The sequence below is a fragment of the Sciurus carolinensis genome, chromosome 6 (genome assembly GCF_902686445.1).
Source record: "Sciurus carolinensis chromosome 6, mSciCar1.2, whole genome shotgun sequence".
In the NCBI taxonomy this organism is placed as follows: Eukaryota; Metazoa; Chordata; class Mammalia; order Rodentia; family Sciuridae; genus Sciurus; species Sciurus carolinensis.
In genome coordinates this window covers 112,940,868-112,957,231 of record NC_062218.1, presented here as the reverse complement: position 1 = coordinate 112,957,231, position 16,364 = coordinate 112,940,868, and the positions used below count along the sequence as shown (strand labels likewise).

The window sequence follows — 16,364 nt, the reverse complement described above, 5'->3', positions numbered from 1 at the left end:
AACAAACTGAGGAAAGTCTGTTCCTTTATCCTATAGAATTTTAAAACTAGAGAATTTTCTTTAATTTTCCTGTCCATCTCATTAATCTTTCCTCTATAGAAAGGATTTTTGAAACATATAAACTCAAAAATCACAATCATATCAAAAATGCATGACAGCCGGGCACAGTGGCACACACCTGTAATCCTAGAGCTCAGGAGACTGAGATAAGAGGATCTCGAGTTCAAAGCCAGTCTCAACAACAGTGAGGCACTAAGCAACTCAGTGAGACCTGTCACTAAATAAAATACAAAAAAGGGCTGAGGATGTGGCTCAGTGGCTGAGTGCCCTGAGTCAAACCCAAGTACCCACCCCCCCCCAAAAAAAAATGCATGACATCTTTATTCTACATTCCAAGGATTATGAATATACTGCAAAAAAATTACCAGGTTCCCCAGTACTTGGATCTTCTCCCGCAAGGCATCACCAATCTGTCTTACTATTTCTCCTCGCTTTGGAGCAGGAATCTAAGAAAACAATGGAATTTTAGTGTGTGACTCAAAAGGTAAATTCATGTCTATAACAGAGCTAGTTGTACATTGTAGAACAAAGTCAATCACACCAAAGACTTTTTTGATTACATCAATACTGTGATATGGCTAAACATGGTGGCTAAAATAAATGCAAGGCATTCATGGGGCTAATATCTACTGGGAGGTACAGAAGGGAAAAGATTACAAATTGTCACAGGGCATGGTGGCACATGCCTGTAATCCCAGGAGGTTGAGACAGAAAGATCATGAATTCAAAGTCAGCCTCAGCAACTTAGTGAGGCACTAAGCAGCTTAATGAGACCCTGTCTCAAAAATAAAAAATGAAAAAGGTCAGGGATGTGGCTCCATGGTTAGTGCCCCTCAGTTCAATCCCTAGTACTACCCTGCCTCACAAAAAAAAAAAAAGAGAGAGAGAGAGAGAGAAATTACAAATTGTCATCAGGGCTATAAAGACAAAGGCGGGGGTATACTGAAACAGAGTAGACACTAAATTTGGAGGCTAAGTGGGCAAGCTGCTCTACCTAAAAGGTTGGCAGGGAACATATCTAAGGAGGTAAAACTGAAGCTGAAACCAGAAGAATGGGAAACATTTAGCCACAGGAAGATTCTTCCAGAAAAAGGAAAAAAACGTATAAGATGAATCATGGAAAACAAAAGGGGCTTGTTGGAAAACCAGAGCATCTAAAACAGAGACACCAGTTAAGACCGTATTATAGCTGGGAACAGGAGTGCACATATTAAAGCTGTAATCACAGCGACTTGGAAGGCTGAAGCAGGAAGATCTTAAATTGAAGGTCAGCATGGGCAAATTAGCAATACCCTGTGTCAAAATTTTAAAAAGGGCTGAGCACATAATTCAGCATGAAGACCTGGGTTTCATACTCAGTAACACACACTCAAATTATAGTAGCCAGAGCAAAAGATTACAGTGACTTGCTCTTAACACTGCAGTGATACCAAGGGAGACAAAGTGAACTCTAGATCTATTTTAGAAGTAAAACTGACAGAACACACTAAAGGAATGGATCCAAGACAAGTTCAAGAAATAGGAAAAATAGAAGAACTAAGGATGACTCTCAGGTCTCTGACTTGAAAATCCAAGAAGATGGAAGTGCAACTATTAAACAAGGATGATTTGGGGGAAGGAGCCAGTGTTTTGCAGGGTGAAGAGGATGAGTCGGCCCATACTAAACCTGAGATATGTTTTGTGGAACTGGGGAAAAGGACCATTACTCCCTTCTCCTCCAGCTTTTCCTCTATCTCTGCTTCCAAAGGAACTAAAAGGAACCTTCTTTTCCACGGAACTCACCCCCAGGGTTGGAGCCAATCACTCCCCATCTGTCCTCATCATTGTACCAGTTCACAAAGCGTGTAAGCTCCAGGCTCTTCTTTGCTCTGTCTTCTTCTCTCCTGCATCACTGTGTCTTACTACAGGTTTTCTGGAAGGTAACTTGATAATCTATAAATATTTTTTAAAAGTTCCAGGCTGGGCGTGGGTGGGATTACACACCTGTAATCCCAGCAGCTTCAGAGGCTGAGGCAAGAGGATTGCAAGTTTGAAGTCACCCTCAGCATCTTAGCAAGGCCCTAAGCAACTTAGCAAGACTCCATAGAGAGAGAATATATAGAATCTGTGCTAATTTATTTAACATTACAAGTTTTTGTTTCCTATTTACAAAAGAGTGTGTGTATTATAAAAATGGCAAACTTTGCTGACATAAAATGGGGACAATAAAAGTCTGTTATAGGGCTGGGGAGATAGCTCAGATGGTAGAGTGCTTGCCTCACAAGCACAAGGCCCTGAGTTCGATCCCCAGTACTGCAAAAAAAAAAAAAAAAATGTCTGTTATAATTTCCCTGCCTAAAAATTATCAGATAACAGCTTGGTGTATAGTCCTCCAAATTGAAGTAGAAGTAGAATATATATATATATATATTTATGTGTATGTGTGTATGTATGTGTATGTATATGTGTGTGTGTGTGTGTATATATATATATATATATATGGGCTAGGGATATGGATCAGTGGTTGAGTGCTCCTGAGTTCAATCCCCAGTACCAAAAAAAAAAAAAAAAATGTTCCTACACTTAACTATGTAGTTCCACTTCTGGAAACTGAGTGGAAACTGAGCTTGTATGTAAGTGTGCAAAAGCATAAACACAATATGCACTGTGTGTAGTTTCTAGTAGAGAAAAGCAGAAGCCATCTAAAAGTCCATCAGTCTATCAGCATTTGATGAGTTAATTATAGAACGGCCATAAAATGGAACTCTCTCTAAAAATAATGAGGCTGATTTATAAGAAAAACATTTAAGAGCCATAACAAGATAATAAAAAAGTACAAAATAATGCACATGGTAAGTAAACTTCTACTTCAAGTTGGAGGACTATACACCAAGCTGTTATCTGATAATTTCTAGGCAGGGAAATTATAACAGACTTTTATTGTACCCATTTTATGTCAGCAAAGTCTGACATTTTTATAACACACACACTCCTTTGTAAATAGGAAACAAAAACTTGTAATGTTAAATAAATTAGCACAGGGGCTGGGGAGATAGCTCAGACGGTAGAGTGCTTGCCTTGTAAGCACAAGGCCCTGGGTTCGATACCCAGTACCCAAAATAAATAAATAAATAAATAAATAAATAAATAAATTAGCACAGATTCTATGTATTTCCTAGCACATGACCTGCATTCCATAATTTTTCCACTTGTCAGAAGTGGTGGCATATGACTCCCAAATAATCCCAGCTATTCTGCAGGCTGAGGTAGGTGGATCGCAAGTTCAAGACCAGAGGGCTGGGGATATGGCTCAGTTGGTAGAGTACCTGCCTCGCAAACAGAAGGCACTGGGTTCAATCCCCAGCACCCCTGAGAGAGGGGGAAAAAAAAAAAAAGGCCAGTCATTCAGAGCAACTTAGCGAGACTCCCAAATAGGCAACAACAGTCCTCATCCCTTCACACATCACCACATAAAGTGCAGTGTAGAATGGACATCAAATATGGCCATATGTAGGGAACTAAAAGTATTGAGGAAACGACTAGGCAAGACTTTGAGAAAGCCAGAAGTGGTGGTGCATACTTATAATCTCAGCACTCAGGAGGCTGAAGTGGGACAGTCACTTGAGCCCACAGTTTCAGAGTAACCTAGGACGTGGTGAGACCCTGCCTCAAAAAAGAAAGACCTGCAATCCCAGCAGCTCAGGAGGCTGAGGCAGGAGGATCACAAGTTTAAATCCAGCCTTAGCAATTTAGTGAGGCCCTAAGTAATTCAGCTAGACTCTGTCTCTATATAAAATATTAAAAAGGTTAGGGATGTGGCTCAGTGGTTAAATGACCCTGGGTTCAATCTCTGGTATAAACAAACAAACAGAAAACTAAATGAAACAGTGATTTATCCTAACACAAGCAAGGCCAGCCAAAAGGAGGAGACATCATTACCCTATGTACATGTATGATTACAGGAATGGTGTGACTCTACATCCTGAAAAGTTGTACTCCATTTGTGTACAATGAATCAAAATGCATTCTGCTGTCATATACAACTAAATAGAACAAACAATAACAATTTAAAAATTTTTTTATTTCAAAAAGGAGGAGGGTCAAGCACAAGCAGCCCCTAGAGAGAGGATTCAAGAGGGAAGCTTGCAGACAGGAGGGCAGCAAGCTCTGGTCTGTTCTTGTTTGAGGCATCCATTACCTTTCTAAGTCACTGCCCTGCCGGCAGGAACCCCAGAGGCAGTCAGGAAAAGCTCAGTTTCTACCTTAAACTTTGAACTCAGTTGCTTAACTGTAACAAGCAGGATCATCAACTGGCTCTATTCACTATCACCTAGGAAAGTGACCTGTTGTCACTGAGCACCCCCACTCTATTGGAAAGTCTAAAAACCATCAGCAGCATAAGAAGAGACGTTAGGCACAGAGTGGACTACCAAATGAGATCCTGAATTTGAAAATAGCAATGACAAAAAAGTACAGCACAATATTCAAGAAAGATCACCAAAATATCAGATACCAACCACCCCCACACCCTAGGGGCAAAGTAAAAAGTTCAGGAAAAGATTACACAAACTTCTTTTTTTCTCCTCCCAAAACTGCTTGTATTTACCCTGGGTAATACACACAATAGAGGCTTCTAGTGGGAAGACATGTAAAGTTACTCCTAGGGCTACCCAGCTATTCAGGAAGCTAAGGCAAGATCTCAGATTTGAGGCCAGCCTGAGCAACTTCGTGAAACCATACATACACACACACACACACACACACACACAGACAAAATGAAGTTGCAGTAGCATTCAAAACAATGTATACAGAATGAACCCTAAGTTATATACTTTAGTTAATAATAATGTAGCAATATTGGCTCATCAATAATGTAAGATATTAATAATGGGGAAAACCTGTGAAGAGAGGTGAAGGGATAAACAGGAAATCTATACTTTCTGTTCATTTTTCTGTAAACCTAAAACTGCTCTAAAAATGAAGCATTAATTTTTTTAAAGTATACATGTTAACTTGAAGAATTGTACAGTAACTTTAGACTGATATATGATGATACACAAGTCACAAAATTTTCCAACATGTATGTATATTTGTATGTATAATAATCACAACTGTGGAGTAAATATGCAAAATGGGAAGAAAATGCACCAAAACACAATTCAAATGGCCACTATATATTGAGGAGACTGAGTTTAAGGGAACTAAATTTGATTATGTTATTACACGTTGGATCTGAAATGTCCTCCAAAGGATCCTCAGCTGGAGGTGGTAGAAATTTTAGGACTAGGGCCTAGTTAGAAGTAGACTACCGGAGTCATGCCCTTGAAGGGTAACCTGGGCCCAACCTCTTTCTCTAATTCTTGACCACAAGGTGAGTAGCTTTGCTCCATCATGTGTTCCCCACCATTATGTTCTGACACTCACCACATAAAGCAATGGTGCCAGCAGACTATGGAACAAAACCTCTGAAACCATAGCCAAAACAAAATTTTCCTCTTTTAAGTTGATTTTTCTCTGGTATTTTGTCACAGCAAAAGAACACTAATAATACTGGGCCTCTTGCATGCTAAGCAAGTGCTCTACTGCTGAACTACATCTTCAGCCCTTTTTAAATTTTGAGATAGGGTCCTGCCAAATTGCCCATGCTGGCCTCAAACTTGGAATCTTCCTCCCTCAGGCTCCCAAGTAGCTGGGTGTGTATCATACTCAGCTCTTTTTTTTTCAACAAGAAGTATGTATTGCTTCTACATTGAGAAAGAAAATGTAATCTTTAAAACAATAAATGATACTGTTTGGGACATTACCCAGGTTGGTGAACTTTACTTAGGACACCATTAACTTGTATAAGTGGTATTTTTCTACTCGTTCTTTTTTGCATAAAGTAGAACCCTCAGCCCACTTATATCCAGAATTAAAGTACAGGAAAGATGTTCTCCATGCTTTGCATAAAGATGGTCTTGGCTGAGGACAACTGTGTGTACCACCCAGGCTCTCTTGGAGAGTCTGTCCCCTCCTATCTGCCATGGCCCCAACTCCAATTACTAACTCAGGCTTGGCAGTCCCATTCAGCAGCACATGGTTTTATAACACTGGGGTTTGCTAAATACCAGGCTCTCCTATAAGCACTTTAAGTATTCAACTCTGAGGACAACCTCAGAAGATGGGCACTATGGCATCCCCTTAATATGACAAAGCACTCTAAGGATGGAGGGAGGAGGGCAATGGATAAACCCAAGCTTTCCCTGCTCTCCTTTACTCTCCCATTCTCAGGAGCCAGCCCCCAGTGGTTCAGTGTGGCCCAGTCCAGCACCAGTCATGGTTCTCACATTTGCTCATTTAACCCCTGATGGAGACTCAGACCAGGGAGGTGGACTCTGCCTACAGTCCCTTGTCCTGAGAAAGAGACACTGTGATTGCTCTTGGGCTCTTGGCCTACTGCATCCTTCCCAGGTCAATCTGGCAAGAGGGACAAAGAAAAGCAAATAAGTATTTTTAACAAAGACCTTTCATTCTTTTTCTACTTGCTTACTTATAACTTCAGAGGAGACTATTTATAGCCCAAGTTCATACTGCATCAGTAGAAAATTTTAATCCACTTAAAATTACTCATTCAGGGGCTGGGGTTGTGGCTCAGTGGTAGAGTGCTTGACTAGCACATGTGAGGCACTGGGTTTGATCCTCAGTACCGCATTAAAAAAATAAATTAAATAAAGGTATTGTGTTCATCTACAACTAAAACAATTTTTTTTAAAAACAAAAACTTTTTAAAAATAAAATTATTCAATGAATGCCAAATACAAAAAAGGCACTATCCCAGGAGTTGAGTGGAAACAAATCGCTGCCCCACTTTCAGCATCACAGTCTCAAGGAGCCCATGTTTCAGTGAGAGTCACTGACCTGCTAAACAGATATTTATCTCATCACGATTAAGAGGTGATCTCTTCTGTGCTTTAAATCACAAAAAGCATACTTACATCCGCCCAGACTTTCCAAGCTTCTCTTGCTTTCTTTACAGTTTCTTCATAGTCTGCCACACTGGCCTACATTAAGAATTAGAGGGAGAGAGAAATGAAACAGTAACAGGAGGTGATGACCTCCTTCAAAAACACACAGATGCCAGGCACAGTGGCACACACCTATAATCCCAGCAGCTCCGGATGCTAAGGCAGAAAGATCAAGAATTCAAAGCCAGCCTCAGCAAAAATGAAGCACTAAGCAACTCAGTGAGACCCTGTCTCTAAATAAAATATAAAATAAGGCAGGGATGTGGCTCAGTGGTCGAGTGCCCCTGAGTTCAATCCCTGTCTCTCCCCTCTCAAAAAAAAAGACATTTTTGGATATAAGCTGGAAGTCTGTGGGTCTCCCTAAGATATATGATTGAGAATGATTTTCACAGTTTAAGCTTCCAAAATCTGGCCAGAACTCAGGAAGACAGGATGGAATCCAGCTGTGCTTTAAAACCTTGCTTTTCAAAGCAAGGTCCGTTGGCCTTATCTGGGCATACCACCTGACCTGTGTTAGAAATGAAAACCTTGGGCTCCAACTCAGACTTAGGGAATCAGAAACCACATTCTAACAAAACCCCTCAGGAGATTCAGAAGCACAGTGTTAAATGGAACTCCTTAGTCCTCTCTAAGGTTCACCTCCTCTAGGACACGCCACACCCACCAAAAGAGTAGTCTCTCCCAGACATTCTTTAATGTCAAATGAAACAGAAACACATTGTTCTTTGCATTTGTATGTTTGTATTGCTCTTGAACTGCCTAATAGGCTTCTATCTCTAAAGAAAGTTTGTAAAAACTCCCTATGAGCAGTTTGAATTTTAAAAACTTACCTGCCGGACTCTTGCTATTGGTTCATTGTTAGCAGGACAATAGGTTGTAATAACCTAAAAACAAAACCAAAAAATGACCAGTATTTACAGAAATCATAACTCCTTCCAAATTAAGAGAACAGACCAAAGAAGGAACATATGGGGGCGGTACAAATACAATGTCCAAAACAGAACCCTTTACACTGTTAGAATTAAAATGAGATGGGGACTCAGGATAAAGACAGAGATAGATAACTGAGTCTTAAACATCCATGAGCCATCGAGATGCAGAAAACACAGCTATAAATGTTGACCAACAGGCCTTTGGCCTATGCCCTTGTAAGTGAAGGAAATATGGCTTAAAATTGTGCAGCTCTACCCTGGTTCCACCTCCAGTTCAGCCCCTTCTATAATTGTTAGACCCCCAGTCCAAGGCAGAACTTCTCACTCTCAAGATAGCCTACATTCTCCCTTGAAGGTGTATCTACTTTCTAAATAAACCTCTATGCCTTTTCTGTCACATATGCCAAGAATCCTGCTGGTCCTAAGTTGAATTCCCCCTCCTCCTCCGACCCTTATCCAGAAACTTGTCCTGTGACAAAACCACTCTTAGAGCTAGGCATGGTGGCACATACTTGTAATCCCAGCTACTTGGGAAGTTGAGACAAGAGGATCACAAGTTAGGGTCAGCCTGGGTAACGGAACAAGATTCTCAACAATCAAAAGGGCTGGGGATGTAGTTCAGTGGCAGAGCAAAATTGCTTAGTGTATGTGAGACCCTGGGCTTGTCCCAGGACCAAAAGGGGGGGGGGGGGGGCGCGGATGCTTTACAGTGATCAGGCCTTTCATTAGGAACCACCTTTTCCTAAAACCCACCCTTGCCATCTGAATAATAGGTATACAAACAAAAGTCTTCATCTAATCAGTTATTTCAACTCTTTTTCAATTAGCGAAACAAACTGACCAAGTTTTACTTATTCTTTCTCTCCCTTATTCTGCCCACTCTCTTTTCTGAAGATGAAATGATAAAGTCTAGACAACTATGGCAAAGGCCTAAGTCCACACTAATTGGAGAGGTCTCAGGTCAATTGGGAAAACAAAAACCAAGGTGCAATTAAAAGGCCTTCAGGAGAGAATATTTAATGGAAGAGCCTAATGATTAGATATCACAAGAAAAACAGAATGAAACGACCAACTGAATGGAATTTAGAGAACAATTAAATCTCCTACAACCACAGATAAATGAAAAAGATGTCTCTTCTATCAAAGCAAGTTATTTATTAAACAGTCAACTGAATTGAATGTTACATAATGTTTTCCTATAAAAGCTTCCTTTTGTAGGCCACTTTTTTCAAAAGCGGGGGCATAATAACCTTACCTTTTCATTGCATTCTATAAAACATTCTCAGACACGGTGTTAAACTGCGCAATAGAGAAATACTGAAAATCCCATCTTCAAGGAAGTTTACACGATTTTAGTAAGTAAAACCTTGTTCATCATTGTTCAGAAAAGAGAACATAAACTTGGTGCGGTGGTGCACGCCTATAATTCCAAGTCACTTGGGAGGCTAAAGCAGGAGGACCCCAATTCCATGTCAGCCTCAGCAACTTAGTGAGACCCTGTCTCAAAAATAAAAAGGAACTGGGAGTACAGCTCTGGGGTAAAAGTAACCCCGGGTTCAATTCCCAGTACCAAAATGAAAACAAGAAAAAAACAACATAAAACTACGCCGTAGAATGTTACCTGCGGGGCAGGTTACTTTTTAAGAGCTACAATCAAGCTCATAATTAAGATCGATTGCTCAGCAAAGTGTGTGGCGTCTTCTCACTACCAATCCCAAGCAAGACTGCCTTAAGGCTGTAAGTATGAGTGCATCTAGCCCCCTAATAGCTCCATAATGGCTTCGATTCTTCGTGGCACACAAAGACCTAAAATCTAAGGATTATTTTATTTTTGTTTTCGGTTTTACTTGTAAAGGCACTCTGTAGCTTCAAACCGTCCCATCCGGTACACCCGCCGCCAGGGCCAAGCGGAGTCGGTAAGGCAGAGCCCGCCCAGCCTCCCAGAGCAAACCCCGGCGGCAGAGATTTCGCTGGCGGCCGCATACCTCTCCCTGGCCGCCCCAGCTTCCATTATACACGCCCTCGTTTTCCTCGCGGAGCCCCAGCTCCTTCAGCCAAGTATACTGGGGCTGATTGATCAGCAGAGTGGACATGAAGGCAGCAGGCCTGTTCCAAAGTCCTAGAAGCTTGAGGTTCTTTGTAGCGTTCACACAGAGCTCGCGAGCAAAATACCACATACTGAGACCCAGACGCGTGACGCGGACAGCCTGGGGAGCCGCTGAAATAGAGTCCCGCCCCGCGTCGGGGAGAGGCCATTGGGCAGACCCGGGCCCTCCCACACCGCACGCCCCCCACAGTCGCCCGCCGCCTCTGAGCCTTCTTCTTCCGGCGGAGCCTGGAGTTTAACCCCAGTTTGGAACCACCCGACTGCAAGGAGGAAGGTGGTGGGGGAGTGTCGCCACCCGGTGAAAGACACCGCGAACCGCGGCACGGGTTAGGAATTCCGTACAGCAAAATGCTGCCTCTGAAGTACGCTAGGTTAGAGCGGAGCTTCGCCAACTGCAATATGCATTTAGTCACCCTGGCCATGGTGTTCAGTACACATTCTGAATCTAGGTCTGGGCTGAGGCCTGAGAATTGGCATCTCTAACCATTTCTCAAGTCATGGTGACGTCCCTGGTCCCTGGAGTAGCCTGGGTGGGGAGAAGGTAAATTACAAATTAAGTTTCATAATAAATGAAAATACCAAATTATTGCATTTCCTTCTAGGTATCCTGCCTCGATATTCTCTTACTTTTGAAAAACACAGATAGGTTTTGATCAACTACCTTTAGTTGTATGTCTTTTTTTCTTTTCCTTTTACAGTATTGGGGATTGAACCCATGACCTCGCCAGCATGCAAAGAAAGGGACTCTTATCACTGAGCTACATCACCACCAGCCCTGTATATCTTCTGCCTTCTAAATGTACTGACTGAACCGGGCACACTTTTGACCTAATTTTAATTTTAATAATTTTAATACTTTTTACTAATTTTAATAATTCTATTAAAAGTGAGAAAATTTGCACATGACCAATTCTACTTTTCAAAACAACTTGTCAAATGTGTCATAGGGTTGTAATTAAGCATAGGTACAAATGACTTCTACTTAAGATGTCCTCAGTGAATGCTGTCTTTGTTTTTCAAAGATAGCTGGCCAGGAGACAGAGGGGTTTGACCTGAAAAAATCTGCTGGTTCCCTGATAGCATTAAATTGGTGAATTTACCATCACTCAGGGTACCATATGGATTTCAAAAACCCAGAACCTGATTTGTTGATGCATTGATAAGTACACTGTTGTTCTAGTTAAACTCATATCAATTAAGTTCTCACCAAAAAAAAAAAAAAAAAAAAAAAAAAAACTGCTACAACCAGAATGCTGTTATCATTTTACAGAGAAAATATCTTCCGAAAAGACTGGGTACTCACATCCTCAAATTGTTTCATTCTCTCCAGGCAACAAACTATCTACTTGGTGGTGGTGTTGCTGCTGCTGTTGCTTTTTCCTTTTTTATCTTTACAATACTGGGAACTGAATCCAGAGCCTGACAAATGCTAGGTAAGCACTCTTCCACGGAACTACATTTCCAGCCCTTTTCATTTATTTTGAGTCAGGATCTAAGTTGCCAAGGCAGGCCTGGAATTTTCAGCCCTCCTGCTTTAGACTCTCAAGAAGCTGGGATTACAGAGTGTCAACACTCTATTCGGTTTTTTAATGAGCCCAGAACCAAAAGAAGAGTTGTTGACTAACAGTATATGATTCTAGCTTTTAATGACATTAGGCTAAGAGAGCCACCTCCAGTGCCTTGATTCATCTATAGACTCAATGCAATCTCAATCAAAGTAATAGTCAGCTCCAAAGTTTAAATGGAATTGCAAAAGGATCTAGGATAGCCAAAACAATGTATTTTTTAAAATTTTTTGCCAAATTTTAAACATTTTATAACAACTTTACAGTTATTATAAAACTAAAGTAAACAAAACTGTCATATTAGTATAGTGGTAGACAAAAGATCACTGGAACAGTGGGGCTGGGGGCATAGCTCAGTGGGAGAGTATATGCTTAGAATGTGTGAGGGCTTGGATTTGATCCTCTAGCACTGAAGGGAAAAAACAGTGGAACAGAATAAAGGACCCTCAAAATAGACCCTCATACATATGGTTGGTCAATTTTCAATAAAAATGTCAAGGAAATTCAATGAGGAAAGTGTAGTTCTTTCAACAAATGGTGACACGTTAATTGGATATTCATGTGCAGAAAAAGAAAAAATCCTACTTCATACTGTACACAATAATTAAAACAGACTATAGATCTAGAGGTAGGCCCACACGAAGGGTCAGTGGTTTTAGAAGAGAGCCTCTAAGCCCTTGTTAGCATCACCAAGTTGTGATGATTTTTTTTTTTTTTTAATTTGTGGTGCTGAGGATTGAACTTGGTCCTCATAAATGCTAGTAGGCAAGTGTTCTACCACTGAGCCACATTCCCATTCCCCAAGTTGTAACAATTAAAAAACATCTCCAGGGCTGGGGTTGTGGCTCAGTGGTAGAGCGCTCACTTGTTCATGTGTGAGGCACTGGGTTCCATCCTCAGCACCAGATAAAAATAAGTGAAAAAAAAAAAAAAAAAAAAAATCTCCAGACATTGCCTGTTGGGTTAAACACTAATCAGTGCCTTGAATAGCTTGCAGTGAGATAAGAAGGTCTCTAAAAGAATGTGATAACAAGAGAAAAGGAGAGGGGGAGCTGGACAGCATCTGAAGAGAGTGACCTTGGTTATAAATAAAGTAATGTACTCATAAAACATCTGAAGAAAGTCACCTGTATAGTGGGTATGCAATCTATCATACATATATACCCCCTGCTTGTAGGTATGGTGCGGACTTCCATCACATCTTGACCTGCCGCCACCTAAGAGTAAATAATAAAATGTCCATAACCTCTCTATCGAGTCCTCCATGTTCTTTCTTTGGGCTTGGAAAACAGTATTCTAGGGCCTTTGTAGTTCTTGGGCTGAACATTACCCAATTTTACCTTCAGAGGGGAGAAAAGAGCCCTTAGATGAGAACAGCTAAGTTATTCAAAGAGCTCTTAGGACCAAAAAATTAGTTAATTGGACTTTATTAACATTAAACCCTTCTACTTTTCAAAGGATAGTTAGTAATATGAAAAGATGACCCATGATGAGAAAATATCATATAATAACAATAATATGTATGGTAAAGGGCTTGTCTCCAGAATAATAAGAAATGCTTACAATTCAATAAAAAGAAAAGGACCTGGCATTTTAAAAATGGACAAAATTGGACTCTTCATCTAAGGAGATACACGGGGGTTGGGATATAACTCAGTGTCAGAGTATTTGCCTAGCATTGTAAGGTCCTGGGCTCAATCTCTCTCTCTCTCTCTCTCTCTCTCTCTCTCTCTCTCTCTCTCTCTCTCTCTCTCTCTGTCACACACACACACACACAAAAGAAAGAAAACAAAACAAAATTGATGTATAAATGTCAGATAAGCTCTTGAAAGTGAAAGTGACTAAGGCCTGGATACACTCAGATATAAATTCCTTAAATAACAAAGTTTTTAAGTGGTTTTCCAGGAAAAGCCTCCAGGCCTTACACTAATGAGTCTTGCAATATGGAACCAGTTTTTTAATAATGAACATGAGCTGATGGTGTGGCCTATGCCTATAATCCCAACTACTTGGGAGTCTGAGGCGGGAGGATCACAAGGTCAAGGCCAGCCTGAGAAATTTAGTGAGATCCTATCTTCAACAAATTGAAAGGTCTGGGGATGTAGCTTAGTGGTAGAATGTTTGCCTAGTATATCTGAAGCCCTGGATTCAATCTCCAGTAACACATGCACACACACACACAAATTAACGTTCATCTAATCAGTGATGTCGCGAGCTCAAAATCCCCTGGGCAGAATGTAACTCCCCACTAAAAAGAAACATGCCTTTTATGAAGAGGCATGCCATCCAATCAACAAGCAACTTCTCCCCTCTCCCTTCCTATAAATTCCTCCACTGAATTTATACCAAATGATGAAGGAAACAAATCTGAGTTTTTAGTTCCTGGCTTACCTACCAGTTGGCCAATAAAGCCTTTACTCTTTGCAAAAATGGGGTGCCTTAATATAGGCTTCTATGTGCTTGGAGCAGTAAGTCCTTGCTCCATAACAAAAGGATGTTCATCATTACTCATTAGGGAAAAATGCAAATTAAAACCACAGTGAGATGCTACTACACATGCAATGCTATAATGGCTAATTTTATGTGTCAACTTCAGTAGATCACAGCATACCCAGATGTGTGGTTAAACATTTTTTCTGGATGTGTCTGAGACTATTTCTGGGAGAGACTAACATTTGAATTAATCGAATAAGTAAAGCAGGTTGTCCTCCACCACATGGTGGATACCATCCAATTTATCCATGATTGAACACAAAAAAAGATAGAGAAAGGGAGAATTCTTTCTCTCTGCCTTCTTGAGCTGACATTGGTCTTCTCTAGCACTCAGACTGGAGCTTACACCATCAGCACCCCAAGTTCTCAGTGTTTGAATTTTTCTATTGGTTTGTTTTCTGTTACCATAATAAAATACCCCCCTGGTGTTTTATAAAGAACAGATTTGGCTGGGCACAGGGGCACATGCCTGTAATTCCAGCAGCTGAAGAGGCTACAGCAGGAGGATCATGAGTTCAAGGCCAGCCTCAGCAATTTATCAAGGCCCTAAGCAACTCAGCAAGACCTTGTTTCTAAATAAAATATAAAAAAGGGCTAGGATGAGGCTTGGTGGTAAAGCGACCGTGGGTTCAATCCCAGATACCATTAAAAAGGAGAGACAGATAGATATTTATTTAGCTCAAGTTCTAGAGGCTCAAGGGCATGGCACCAGCATCGTCTAGCTCTGGTGAGAACCCCCTGGTCGACTCACAAGGTAAATGGTGTTATGGTGGAGGGTGTGAGAGAGGGAGAGATCCCATATCAAGACAAGAAACCCAAGAGATATTCAGGGGTTAAACTGGAACTATACTACTAAACTTCCTGAGTCTTCAGGTTGCAGAAGGCAGATTGTGGGAATTCTCAGTCTTCATAATCAGGTGAGCCAATTCTCACAATAAATCTCCATATAATAAATCTCTCTCTAAATATATCCTATTGGTTCTGTTTCTCTGGAGATATTTGACTGATACAAATGACTATAATTAAAAAGATTGATAAAACCAAATGCTGGGCAGGATGAGAATCAACTAAAACTCTCACTTATTGCTGATTAAACACAAAAGGATACAAGCACTTTGGAAAATCTTTTGTCATTTCTCATAAAGTCACAGATTAATCTCAAAAGCATTATACTAAGTGAAAGAAACCAAATCCAAAAGATAACATACTGAATAACTCTACATATATGCTAGAAAAAGCAAACCTATGGTGACAAAAAGCAGACGAATGGTAACCAGGAGTCCAGGGGATTGGGAGAGATGACTGGTGGCAAAGAAACAGGAGGGAAATTTTGGGTATAGTATAAGTGTTCTTTATCGTAACTGCAGAGGTATTTATGTGCTTTATTCATTTATCATAGTTCAGTTGAATTGGACATATAAAGCTTATAAATTTTGTAAATTATAATTCAGTAAGAGGGGTCTGTTTTAGTCAGCTTTTTTGCCACTGTGACCAAAAGACCTGACAAGGGTCTCATGGTTTCAGAGGTCTCAGTCCATAGTCGCTTGACTCCATTCCTTGGGGCCTGAGGTAAGGCAGAACACCATGACAAGAAGACTGTGGTGGAAGAAAGCACCAGGAAAAAGAGACGGAACTCTCACCATGGAGATATATGTCTCCCCAAGGTAAACACCCCGTGACCCACCTCCTCTACCCATACCCTTCCTCCCTACAGTTACCACCCAGTTAAGCCCTATAGGGGGATTAATACACTGATTAAGTTAAGGCTCTCAATCATTTTACCTCTAAACTTTATTGCTTCATACATAGGCTTTTGGGGGCACCTTATATCTAAACCATAACAGGTTCTAATTTAAAGATGATTTTAAAAATAAAATACTTAGGAATAACTAGAACGAAAGACCATGCAATGATATTGAAACTGTAACGCGTTCCTGAGAGAAATAAAATCTAAATAAACAGAGAGCTATATCATGAACATGAACTGGAGACCCAACATTGCTAAGGTATCTGTTCTCTCCAAATTGATCTGTAGATAGAATAAAATCTCAAACATAATGCCACTAGATGTTTCTTTTGTAAAAATATACTGTGTGTGTGTTACTGGGGATTTAAACCAGGGATGCTTTATCACTGGGCTATATCCGCATACCTCCATTCTTTTTTGATTTTGAGACAGGATCGTACTAAGTTGCTGAGGCTGGCCTTGAACTTGTGATCCTCC

General features: G+C 40.7%; 1 protein-coding gene across 1 annotated transcript in view; it reads right to left on the bottom strand.

The window, feature by feature from the left end:
- Nucleotides 1-10,182, bottom strand: part of Aldh7a1 (aldehyde dehydrogenase 7 family member A1) — a 37,099-nt gene extending 26,917 nt beyond the window's left edge. The window contains exons 1-4 of the mRNA XM_047555550.1: nt 9,961-10,182; nt 7,874-7,927; nt 7,014-7,079; nt 426-506 (exon numbers count right to left, since the gene is read on the bottom strand). Coding sequence (XP_047411506.1) covers nt 426-506; nt 7,014-7,079; nt 7,874-7,927; nt 9,961-10,152 — 393 coding nt within the window. The 5' untranslated portion in view covers nt 10,153-10,182. The remainder of the gene's footprint in view (nt 1-425; nt 507-7,013; nt 7,080-7,873; nt 7,928-9,960) is intronic.
- Nucleotides 10,183-16,364: the final 6,182 nt, after the last annotated feature.